Here is an 11,627-nt window from a genome sequence, read left to right as displayed (position 1 = left end):
ACTCACCCTCTATTTTGGGGTCCAGCCCTAACCCCTGAGTCTGAGTCCCGTTCTCGCAGGTTGTCTTTGTGACAAATTTTACCAGAATGTGCTTTTGCACTTTCCCTTTATTGGGGTAGTAAAATAGAAAGGCGGGACTGCCCTACAAAGAGTCCCCTCTCACACCTAGGATCTAGTTTACCTCTGTCCTGTTGGTAGGCATAGCATCCTGACCCGAACTTGTGCATCTTGGCTAGATCACACTTTTTCCCTGTCAGTGCTGTATAAGGGTTAGTGCAGGACAGGACGTCTCGTGTTTGATGTTGTTCTTTCTCAGTAGTGTCTGACACTCTCTGTTAGTGAACTCGGTCCCGTTTTCTGACCGAATGCATTTCACAGTGCCATAAGGCGCTACATCAGCCAGGAACTTCTCTGTGGCCTGAATTGCCTCACTTTTTGCTTTGAGAAAGTAAACAAACACTGCCCCTGTACACACATCTGTGAAAGACTGCAAATACTTGAAGCCGTCTATTGATTAATTGTTTACTGGACCAGCTAGATCTGTGTTTTTTCAATTCTGAAAAGTGGTGTCTTTACCTTGTCAATGTGATCTGTTTCTTGTTTGAGTAAACTTCCCCGCTATGCACACATCACATTCTTTATCAGGGCCTACGTTTTGCTCCTTTAATGTGCATGCCTACTGTTACAGCCGGCAATTTCAATATGTCCTCGGAATTACAATGACCCATGATCTCATGCCATGTCTGGATATCATGGCTGACATTACACACATCATTTTCATCACACTCGGTTTGCAAGTAGTACATTCTCTTACATACATGGATATTGAACCTTGTGCCATTAGGCGCCACAAAAACATCTTTACCTTCGTCAAAAGATACCTTGGCACCACTGGTGGTGTCACTCTTTACCGAGAAGAGTCCTTGGGGGAATGAGGGGATGTAGAGGGCGTTCTTTAACGTCGCTGCACACCTGCGCCCCTCGCTGTCAATGAGGCATACCTGTTCGTCTCCCCTGCCTTGCGCCAACCCGAAGGTGCGCTTCCCGTCTGCCAGCTCCATGCTGTGTCTCTCCGGCTTGAAGGTGCTGTCAAAGTTCTTGAATCGGCTCCTGTCATTGAGGATGTGGGACGACGCGCCCGTGTCCCCGATCAGTCCTTTTCTCTGGATCTGCAGCTGTTGCGCTGTCCGGCTGGCATCTTCTGTCTGCGTGCTGAACGTGAAGTCTTCTCTTCCCGCAGCTCCCCGGACGTCATCTCGTCCACGACCCACTTCATGGCCCCTGCCGCCGTCATCTTGAGCGCAAGCGCACTGAGAGCCCTGTCAATATGCGTCAGCATTAAGCTTGTCATCTTCGGCCTGTTCGGCCGCTGACAGAGGTCCAGGAGGTTCGTTCAGGATTATCTGCTTCAGTCCTACTCTGTGCAAGCAGCACAACATCCTTTCTTCCCATAGCTCATACTCCTCTGCTCTCCCGTCGAACGTGGGCCACTTGGTCTTGCTTCTGTTCGCCATGGCTTTTTATGCCTAAAACCTATTGAATCAAAGAGACAATGTTTCATATCTGCAGTATTCTAAATACCTTTCCATACGTAAAAGTTTCATAAATAATATATTTGGAGTTACCTCAAAAGTATTTGAGAAAAACTTTTGAGTAATGCTGTACAGACCTATTAGGCCTCCCTTGTCCATCGACTAAAGGTATTGGGCTCAACAGCAACAATTCGCACAAATGTGTACATGAAACTCCACATAGGCTTATTGCTGGCCAGCATGGTGCCTTACCATGTTCGTTTTACAAGGATGCATGTCACAATTCTTGAGGCAAAGCTTACCTAACATGAAAATACCAACAGAGGTGCAGTAGAAATGATTTGCTATGTAAATATTTATGATTCATAATTTAAAAAAAATGTATTGCCTGCTTTGCCTTACACTAGCGGCACTTTTTTTCTATACAGTATGTTTTGAGTAAAATAAATTGACCATTCAGGCACTTATATTAAAAACAAATTTATTAAAAAGATTTCAGCATTCAAAATAAACAATGACAGACAACTATGTGCATTTCATGATGAACAGAATAGATTTTTTTAGAAATTAAAAAAGGGAAATGAAAATACATCTTGGGGTTCATGAAGTTAATAAATTAAGGCATAATCACAGCGCTGCTTATATCCCTTCAACCCTTCACTCTGCCTTCACAGCAAAGTTGTCAAATTGAGCAAGTTCAAATGACTTTGTCCCTATGGCAGCCCATCCATTCTTTGGTCCCAATACCACAGCGTTCTTCCATAATGGATACCCGTTGAGCAAACCCGTAGCATACTGGCCCTGTAAAAGAAGAAGAGATGGTGCCTCTGAGAATGATGCTGTTTCAGCCAGCTGTTTCAGCCACCAATCAGTATCCAAAAGTAACCTTTAAAGTGTGCGATCAGCAAAAAAAATAATCGTGAACTTATTGATTGATTGTCTTTATTTCGAACATGCAAGCAATAAAAAAACATGATTATTAATCAATTAATGATTATCAATTGATTATTAATAGATGAAATAAAAAATAAAAGAGACAACAAAAAAAAACACAAAAGAAGTAAAATTTAAAAAAAAAACTTTCTACATGCTCGAAAGGGGGTAGGAGGAAGTAAAAAAACGTATCTAGTCCTACCCCTTAATATGCCCTTACCTTTATGCTCAGTGTTAATGTGTGCCAACCAAAAGCCCTGGTGCCAGACAGCCCCTCAGCAAGCACGGTTTGACCAGCTATTGAGGAGAGAAGAACAAACTCAGTCTCCAGAACATTCAATTCCCTCAAATTGTGCCCAAAAAACTATGTAGGAACTGAGGTGGAACAGATAGACGCTTCATTTAGATTTTATATCGGGCAGTTTACCGATTCAACACATTGAGGCTTCTATTTGCGTAATGGGAAAAAGTTTGTGAAAAAATATGAGTTATTAGTGCAACTCTCCCAATACAAACTGTAATAGATTTAGTTAACAACACAACACATTCGTATAGAATCCGCACCAAAGCATATTTTAGCCCAGGCACTGCCGTGTGAACGAACATGGAGCTAAGGAGAGAGCCAGCATAGCGAGTTCACCAGGGACTCCCGTTGATATATTGGAAGACTCTGCCCTCTGGTGCACACCTCACCCTGTTACCTCGTTAGTTCACAGGCATCACCGTAAGTTCTTGGTATCGTCTCGGCTGCACAATGCCTGATGTGATGGCAAAATCCATATGTTGTTTCCTTTTAATCATCTAAGGCTTTGTTTCCTATATCTTGAATTGTCTGTCCATCCTACCTCCCTCAGTGTCATCTAAATGTTAGGGTCAGCCACACTACCATTGCAGACGTTGCCTCTAAATGTTAACCTTTGTGCTAGGGTAAACCAGTGACAAGGGAGAGGGCATCCCCTTATGCACTCTTCTGCTTGATGAGAACACAGGTAACTCTGTGTCTTGGGTATACATTACCTGATTTGATTGACATCTGCACTGTAGGGAGGATGTGAAACTGTTTAAATAGCTCTGTCTAACTGTATTCTGGACTTACTCTGCTAGAGAGGGGTCTAATGTATGCATACATTAATTGTCTACAACTATTGTTTGTCTACAACTATAGCCACAAAACTATTGCTTTTTGCATTTCGAAATCTCATCCGTCCTAGACGGGATAACTCTAGAGGAATTGCCACGACACTGGGACCATGGTCTTGTCAAATGGCACTGTCATTAATGTTTTTTAATTGCATTGATTGCAAAAACATTAAAGTTAGTTAAAATAACTTAAATGTTAAAATACCGTTGGATATTGCGCAAAATCCTCTGAAGGGCGGCAGATTTTCCACCTAGTCCACCAAGTGGTCAATTAGGTGATAGTGGTATTTTAACTGACCGAGATCATTGGTGACTTTGTAGCTCCCATCTGAGAAGATCCAGTAGAAGAGCCCTTTTGCGCTTCGGACTGACTGCCCTCCTTTGTCTACTCTGGCAGCGATGAACACTCCACCAGTCTTCACCGTTTCCATAAACACATCACAGGATACAGTGAGGTTCTCCCTGAAAAAGTTAGAAAAATCATACACAAAAAAATGAACACTCAATGAATAAATATTAGAACATCAGCAAGACCTAGCTCTAGTGAGGTCCAAGGAGTTCGACAGAGTTATCTTTCCAGTTCCACATAGACATAAAGTACCTGCACTAAGAGTCCATATAGGCGATAGTAAAGCCCAAAGTCTAACAAGAATCCAATTGTCAAACCGTCAACACATTTAGAAAGGATGCATTACAACTGTATCTCCCATGGCGGCCGTTCTAAAAGAGGCAAGGCGAGAAACATGTTTAAACTACACATAAACAAGGTATTTACATGGATGCAATGCATGTAGTTTGATTCCATTGAACTGAACATCCTTTGCTGTGTGTGTAATTGGACAACATTTTACTTTTGTTTTAATAGTGAAAAAGGTATAGGTAGAAAGACTGAAAATAAAACCATACACCTTGTTCATAGACAAGGAAATCTGCAATATGGCGATGGGCCTTTTGAAAACCCTAATGAATTATAATGACATTCAAAATAAAATAGGAATTTTAATATATAAACACCAAAAAACAATCATATGTTAGTAAAGCAGAGGGCTCACCATTTGTAGTTCCCGATGACACTGATGGTCTGGTCCGCGTCGGTTGCCCAGGTGACCGGCCTCTGGGTCACAACTTGGCGCAAGGTGAAGACATGAGGCCCCGGGTCGGTGAGGTTGATGTGGTACTCAAACACCCCCGTCTGGTCGGCAAAGTCCGGCGCCTCCGTGAAGGGAGGGTTGGCTGTAAGCCATATGGGGATGGATAGGAGGCAGACAGAAAGTTGGCAACACCAGAACTAACTGTCGCTCAACACACCGTTCAACAATAGTTGCACAACAAGGTTAAAATCTGTGTGGAATGTATTCACTACCTACCGACATTAAAGTCATCCTTGTATGTTGTGGGGAAGGGTGCGGAGGGGGGAGGGTCTGGGAAGCTGCCTTTCAGACCGCTGGTGAGGCTAGTGAGCGTGTAAACCTCATCCTCCCCCAGATTCAAGGTGAACGAACCGTCAGAGAGCTGGAGGAATCAGGAGATAGTAAAACCACACGTAAACACCCAGGAAACGAGTGCATTTTGGTCAATAATTGACCCAAAGAAATGCTTATTTTGTTGTTTGGGAGCTTAAAAGGTCCCATGACATGAAAATCTCACTTTAGGAGGTTTTCTAACATAAATATGAGTTCCCCTAGCCTGCCTATGGTCCCCCAATGGCTAAAACTTGCGTTTGGTGTAAAACGAGCACTAGCTGTTCTGCTCGCCTTTGAAAAAAACGGAGGCTCAAGTGCGCTGATTTGGAATGTCTGTATTCATGACGTCATCAGGAATCTCAGGTCCTCCCCTTACTCTACCTGGCCCGCCCAGAGACGTTGGCCCGCCAATGAGACTCGACCGTGCGAGCGCCACGTGTGTGTGTGTGTGTGTGTGTGTGTGTGTGTGTGTGTGTGTGTGTGTGTGTGTGTGTGTGTGTGTGTGTGTGTGTGTGTGTGTGTGTGTGTGTGTGTGTGTGTGTGTGAATACACACACTGTAACGCAAGTGTTTCTTGTCGGTTCTTTGACGTGTCTTGTATTTCCACAACGAGACTGTTGTGGGGGTTATCTGAGCCATGGTTGAGAAGGAATTGGGGGAAAGGAACTTTGGCTTTGACTGGCTGAAGTACATGAACTGCGACATGCCGCCGGTTGCCGCGAGGCACCATCGCCCGGCAGCGGGCAGCCGGCAGCAGGCAGCGCCCGGTTCAGTCGACTTCAGGTTGATGTGAAAGTGGAAGAACCAGAGACGTCGCAGAACCCGACAAAGTCGTTTGTGATTCATAATATCGTCTGGAGGCGCACACAGCTTTTGGCCGTGATAATATGTATTAAATGATATAGATTTCTATGCATTATATGATATTATTTAGATATAGAGCTCCATGACTGTAACGCAAGTGTTGTACACTTCCTTATTATTTGGATAACCGTTCTGCTTTTGGCGTTATGGCGCATAACACGTCGGACTCTCGTCTCTGGTATTTCTACAACGAGACTCGTATTGGGGGTTATCTCAGCCAAGGTTGAGAATGAATTGGGGGGAAGTAACTTTGGCTTTGACTCCCTCAAGAACATGAACCACGACATGGAGGAGAAAGGGATTGTTGGCGGCGAATGTCTCCAGCTTGAGACCCGCTGAGGGACCACCGCCGGAGGCGGAGGTGCCTAAGCGCTGCCCGGCAACGATCCCTTTCTCCTCCTTGTCGCGGTTCAGTCTACTTCACATTGATGAGGACGTTGAAGAACCAGGAACGTCGGAGAACCCAACGCGGTCGTTTGAGATTCATAATATCGGCTCACACAGCTTTTGGCCGTTATAATATATATTATATGATATAGATATCTATGTAGGCTATATGATAATATTTAGATATAGAGCTCCAGGACTCCCGTGTGTTCTAGAATATTTACAGAACACGGCTAAAGGCTGTGTGCGCCTCGCCATTGCGATACATCCACTGTAAACAGAGCGCATGGTACCGTGGCTGCAAGCTGCTCAGGGCCACACCCCCACCCTCCTCCTTGACCCGCCTCGCTCCTCCTCATTTGCATTATAGCTACAGACACCAAAACAGCGCATTTGGGAAGCTCAATGTGCGACTGGCTCGGAGTGGCTGTAACTCTGCACCACGGCTGAATTTCGGGAACGTCTTTGAATACTGTGTTAGTTGCCCACTAATACCTATTTTAAAGAATACATAAAATAGCATGTCATGGGACCTTTAAAACCAGACTCCTGAGGGATCTCTGCAAACGTGCAATGTTTCTTATTCTTAGGGTTACCTTGAGCGGTGAAAGTCTTTCAAAAAACGTTGGCTTTTGTGTCTTGAAGTTAAATCTTGACCGCCATACTTGTAATTGTGCGAGAGAGGCCTAGGAGGAGAAAATAAAAAAATTCCACACTTGCATTAGGAGCTCTGTTTCTGAAGCGCTGTTATCCTACCGCCATTTTATTAAAGTCAAAAAGTTACTTACAAAGGAGCCTTTCAGCTGGAATGTTGTATTTTGGGATGTCACATTGAACGCTGGTAGTGGAGGCCTTACGCAGACTGAATGGTCATGAGTCTAAAGAAAATTCAATACATATTGGAAAAATCAAGATTATGTCACATAATGTTATGAATATTTCAAACTCATAAAGTGGGCTCTTTGGGTATTTTTGTAACCGTCCAACTTTGCCCTCAAGTCACCAAGGAGAACATAGGTTCTTACTACAGTCAGAGGGTCAATGGCAAAAAGAGCAGAACATACCATGGTTTCTATAACAACCGTGAGGTCGCCTTTGCCATTAGTTAGAGCCACGTAGCTCCCACCGTGCGCTAGATGCCCCACAGTCTGCAGGTAGGTCCACCCGGGCTGGGTGAACTGGGTCGTGTGGGCTGGCAAGGAGAGAGGATGCCAACGTTTGGGTTATGCTACTAAAATGATTACTTGGTACATTAGACTAATACGACCACAACTACATACCGATCAAGCAAAGAATCTTTCTGCAAAATGCCAATAAGACCAACTGAGACTTTTTCTGACAGACACCGTTGGTAGGGTGTCGACCATTATGTGTGATTATCATTGTGCATAAACGTTTGTACATGACAGAGGATACAGCATAATAAATTAAAAGACTAAAATGACAAAATGAACATTTAAATGCAAAACTAAACGTGTGCACATCTTCATGTTTTGAGTGTATATTCTTTCACGTTTCAAGCCAATGTCTAACATCCACATGGCTGTGTGGCATTGTTGTCCTTAGAGGCAGACCTGAGATCCATATGGGGGACTCCACCACGTAGCTGCCGCTCCAGGGCTCCTGTGCCGTCATCAGCCCGTCCCTGCCAAACGGCAGCTCCCCGTAGTAGCTGGCCACCAGGTTCCACGATATGGTGCTGGAAGGCACCAGGTGGGCGTTCAATGGTGAACCATAAGGACTTTGACGAATGTTAACGTATTATCTAGGGCAGTCAAGTTCTGGTCGGTCTGTCTACATGCACTAGTTCAACAAATTTGTCATTGGTCGATCGCTGGGGTTACTTTCATAACGACCCATTTATTCCCCCACTTGACTCACGCAGTCATGAGGCCATTGACGTAGTTCTGGTTAAGGACTCGCGCCCAGCAGCCTCCACCGACTTCGTTGTTGAAGGTGCTGTAGTCCTCCGATGACCACAGCTTCTTCTGGGTCTTTAGAGCCTCCAGCACAGTGGTGGTGCCTGGGTAGTGGGCCCTGTTGAGATGAAGAACCACCAATCCCTCATCAGCAGTTCACTTCACGCATCTTTCAGCTTGGTGCCTGAGAGCTGGTACAAGCTTTACTTTAGATTCCCTAAAAATTGTCCGGCAAGAGGCAAGTATTTCCAATGGTGGATTAGTTGGTTTAGAGTACGCTGCATTCTTTAAAAATACAATTGTTAGCAATAAGCGTCAAATCTGAAATCACTGATGTGGGCAAGCAGTGCAAGACAACGGCGAACCCCAACGCTAGTGGAGCAGTCATGAGCCACAGCGAGGACGCAGGCGGAATCTATCAGGGGAGTCATGTGCTACGCGCAAGAAAAGCCTCGATAGGGGACGTACCCTATCACGTCTACGGCTCGTCGGAGCTCCTGGTCGAGCAGCATGAACAGGCTAATGGGCTCCCACAGGTTATCGCTGGCTATGATCCTGACACTCTCCAAGCCACTCTTGTCTAGAGTGTAGCGCAGGAGCTGCCGAGCGCCGTCATGACGACGGGGATGAAAACAGGAGAGGAGAAAAGAGAGGGAGTACAGTGAGTGGCAGTTATGCTAATGCCACTTCATACTTCATAAGAAATAAAAAAACACATTTAATGAGTTTTTTAATTTGTTTAAAAGCCAGAAAGCTGGCTGAAGGACGAAGTAAAGAGTAAAAAAAGACAAAGCGTTAAATTAATTTGATTCTTTATAATGGTAAATTTGGACCGGAGAAAAAAAAAACAGCCACAAACATTATCCACCAGTGGAAATGGGTTTAATAAGGTTATACTTCCTTGTTGCTCATAAATGGGACCATTAATATACCTCCTCAGTTGGACAAAAGGGCTTTGTTGAATATATCTATATCCTGTTGGGCCACCTTTGTTACTTACCCAACCACTTCAACTGCATCGTTGAGGTAGGGGTCAACCACCATAGAATTGACGATGTTCCAATCACCGTCAGCAGCAATGATACCGATATCAGTAAGGCCCACTTTATCCAACATGTCCCGGAGCACCTTGGCAACAGAGGACATGCTCTCAGGCATGAACAAGGCTATACATTGGGTCATTTATGAGGTACTGGGTTGCTGCGAAATAATTTAAGGTAATTTAGGACCGAGAATAGCAAATGTAGGTGGCTGTTTCTTCTTTCTGTGGCTCTGTTCATTCAAAAAGCCATAATATAGGTAAAAACTGTGTGAGTATAATTTGTCAAATGTAGCAAAGGATTTAAAGGAAAACAAACTAGAGACATCAGCAGGTTAGTTAGTTAATTAAAATGAACTCCAGGTGATCTGGTCCAGGCGTCATCTGCACAGACTACCGTATCGTTTGTGCTGTGCTTGTGGTTACACTTTTAGTGTATGCTTTAAGTTACCTTTATATACTTGCTGTCAAAGTTGCGCTCGTTCCAAATCTGAGTGGATAAAATTGCAACACAGCAAATTAGCTTGGCTGTTGAAATGACTCTGGGAAAAAACACAAAGCAGTCGAAAAATGATCACGAATGAGGTGCTGAGGCAGGGATTCTGATCAGAGTACACACCCCAACATAGTTGATGTCCAGGTCGTGGTACTGTTTGGCTCCAATGATCCAGGAAACCACGTAAGTGGCAGTGATGTCAGGGTAGTCATAGGGCCAGTTCTTCCCATGACCAACCCAGCCCGGAAAGGCCCATGGCAAACCTGGGTGCGCAAACCAAAAGTGCACGCAGCACCAACACAAACACACCCAATCCCAAAATCCAAGAATGTTAGCAGTGAGATCATGAGAGTATACACATACCTCAGCAACTTAAAGAAACAGCCTGTATCTGTTAATGTTTAAATAGATCTAGGGTTTGGCTGCTCTTTCAACTGGATTGAAAATTGGTCAAAATAAAATAATGCTGCGGTTTCCATAACTCTTTCAATGAGTTGTCATTTCCTGTCTATATTTACAGATAGGCTGGAGTTCCTCACCAATAAGTGTTATGTTGGGGTTCCTCTTCTTGGCCTCTTTCATGAGCCACCACTCATAACCCCGGAAGAAGTTCTCGTCGTTTTCATAGTGCATGTGAGATGGCTCTGTGCCATCTATAGAAAAGGAAAATCTTTTATTTGACCATTATATTTACTGTGTACAAATATGCATAGGTATAAATTTGTATATATACTAATTCATTTTTAAACAACAACTCATTGTAGCCTATAATAGAATGCAAACAGTCTGGGACACATGCTAAAATCGACAATTATTTTCACCTGTGGTTTGTGCATCGCCTCCAATTTCCACCTTTAGTATGTGCAAAGAGGCCCCAAAGTTTGGCTGAAAAGCAATTGTGTTACACATGGTTACAGTCGGAGGTGTGAGTTAAATAGTACAAACAAGTAGCAATTAAAGTTATTACCTTGAAAAGGTAATCCAATATCTGACTGCGGTACGGCTCTGCGTAATTCACAAGTAAGCGAGACGTTGCCTGTATATATAACAAAATGACAACAATCAGTGGAACATAAGTTCATAAATCATAAGTCAACACTGTGAATAAACTCCATACGAACCAGGAAGTTGAACAAAACAAACCAACTCACCCCTCCGCCACTCAAACCTCCAATGCCGTCAAACACCCTCCCGAGTCCTACTTTGTCGTCTAACACATACTGATCTGTTACACAAAGTGCTATTGTAAAGAATCGACATAATAATAGTATAAAGGATATCATCCTGTACAGTAGCAGTGGAGAGGTAACAGCAGACTGCTGAAGTTGCGCGCGGCTGCTTTCTCTATGGTTGACCACGCCTCTTTTAGAAGTCACGTGAAAGCTCTTTCGAAATCACGTGTGCTTATACTAATATGGTGATTCCGGGGTATCACTTCCTAGTACTTCTGATTATACAAGTAGTATAGTATAGAATATTTATTTAATATCTAAGATTCTACTGACTTCGGAAATATATGATATGTTTAAGTTTTGGTGTTGAATTTTATTTATTGGGCGTTTTGGCATTGTTCTACCAACGTGTAAAACCTTGCCTTAATTACCTATACGTGATCCTTTTATGCTCATAATATGTTTGTTGATAGTGAATTTATGTTGACGCAGTTTGCAGCCATCTCCTTAGGCTGTACACGCAATAACACACACACACACACACACACACACACACACACACACACACACACACACACACACACACACACACACACACACACACACACACACACACACACACACACGTTGTTATCTAACATACAGGGGTACAAGAAACATCTCCTTTTCCAGGTAAATATGCT

At 43.7% G+C, this 11,627-nt stretch overlaps 1 protein-coding gene across 2 annotated transcripts; it reads right to left on the bottom strand.

Moving 5' to 3' along the window:
• Positions 1 to 1,996: 1,996 nt before the first annotated feature.
• On the bottom strand, positions 1,997 to 11,125 carry galcb (galactosylceramidase b). 2 transcript variants are annotated; one of them, XM_060051853.1, is made up of 17 exons: positions 10,924 to 11,125; positions 10,740 to 10,808; positions 10,594 to 10,657; positions 10,312 to 10,425; positions 9,896 to 10,035; positions 9,728 to 9,766; positions 9,238 to 9,365; positions 8,200 to 8,355; positions 7,893 to 8,017; positions 7,383 to 7,510; positions 7,107 to 7,196; positions 6,915 to 7,004; positions 4,973 to 5,117; positions 4,658 to 4,838; positions 3,904 to 4,067; positions 2,686 to 2,762; positions 1,997 to 2,333 (listed from the first exon to the last, which is right to left on the bottom strand). In XM_060051853.1, exons 1-17 carry the CDS (start codon positions 11,053 to 11,055, stop codon positions 2,190 to 2,192), a joined length of 1,986 nt encoding a protein of 661 aa, XP_059907836.1. In that variant the 5' UTR covers positions 11,056 to 11,125; the 3' UTR covers positions 1,997 to 2,189. The 2 variants fall into 2 exon arrangements, with proteins under 2 accessions (XP_059907836.1, XP_059907835.1); XM_060051852.1 differs by lacking the exon at positions 9,238 to 9,365 and adding an exon at positions 8,706 to 8,836.
• Between the last annotated feature and the right edge of the window lie 502 nt (positions 11,126 to 11,627).

Source organism: Gadus macrocephalus, chromosome 5 (genome assembly GCF_031168955.1).
Source record: "Gadus macrocephalus chromosome 5, ASM3116895v1".
In the NCBI taxonomy this organism is placed as follows: Eukaryota; Metazoa; Chordata; class Actinopteri; order Gadiformes; family Gadidae; genus Gadus; species Gadus macrocephalus.
The sequence above is the reverse complement of the archived record's forward strand: the minus strand, read 5'-3'. Positions and strand labels throughout refer to the sequence as shown.

What these genes read in the sequence shown, in the direction of transcription:
- galcb (XM_060051852.1), bottom strand. Translation starts at nt 11,055, where the DNA reads ATGATATCCTTTATACTATTATTATGTCGATTCTTTACAATAGCACTT. An exon ending in GTCATCGGGAACTACAAATG is followed by an intron (nt 4,068 to 4,657) that starts GTGAGCCCTCTG and finishes TAACTTTTTCAG; the next exon opens with GGAGAACCTCACTGTATCCT. An exon ending in CATTAACACTGAGCATAAAG is followed by an intron (nt 2,334 to 2,685) that starts GTAAGGGCATAT and finishes CTTCTTTTACAG; the next exon opens with GGCCAGTATGCTACGGGTTT.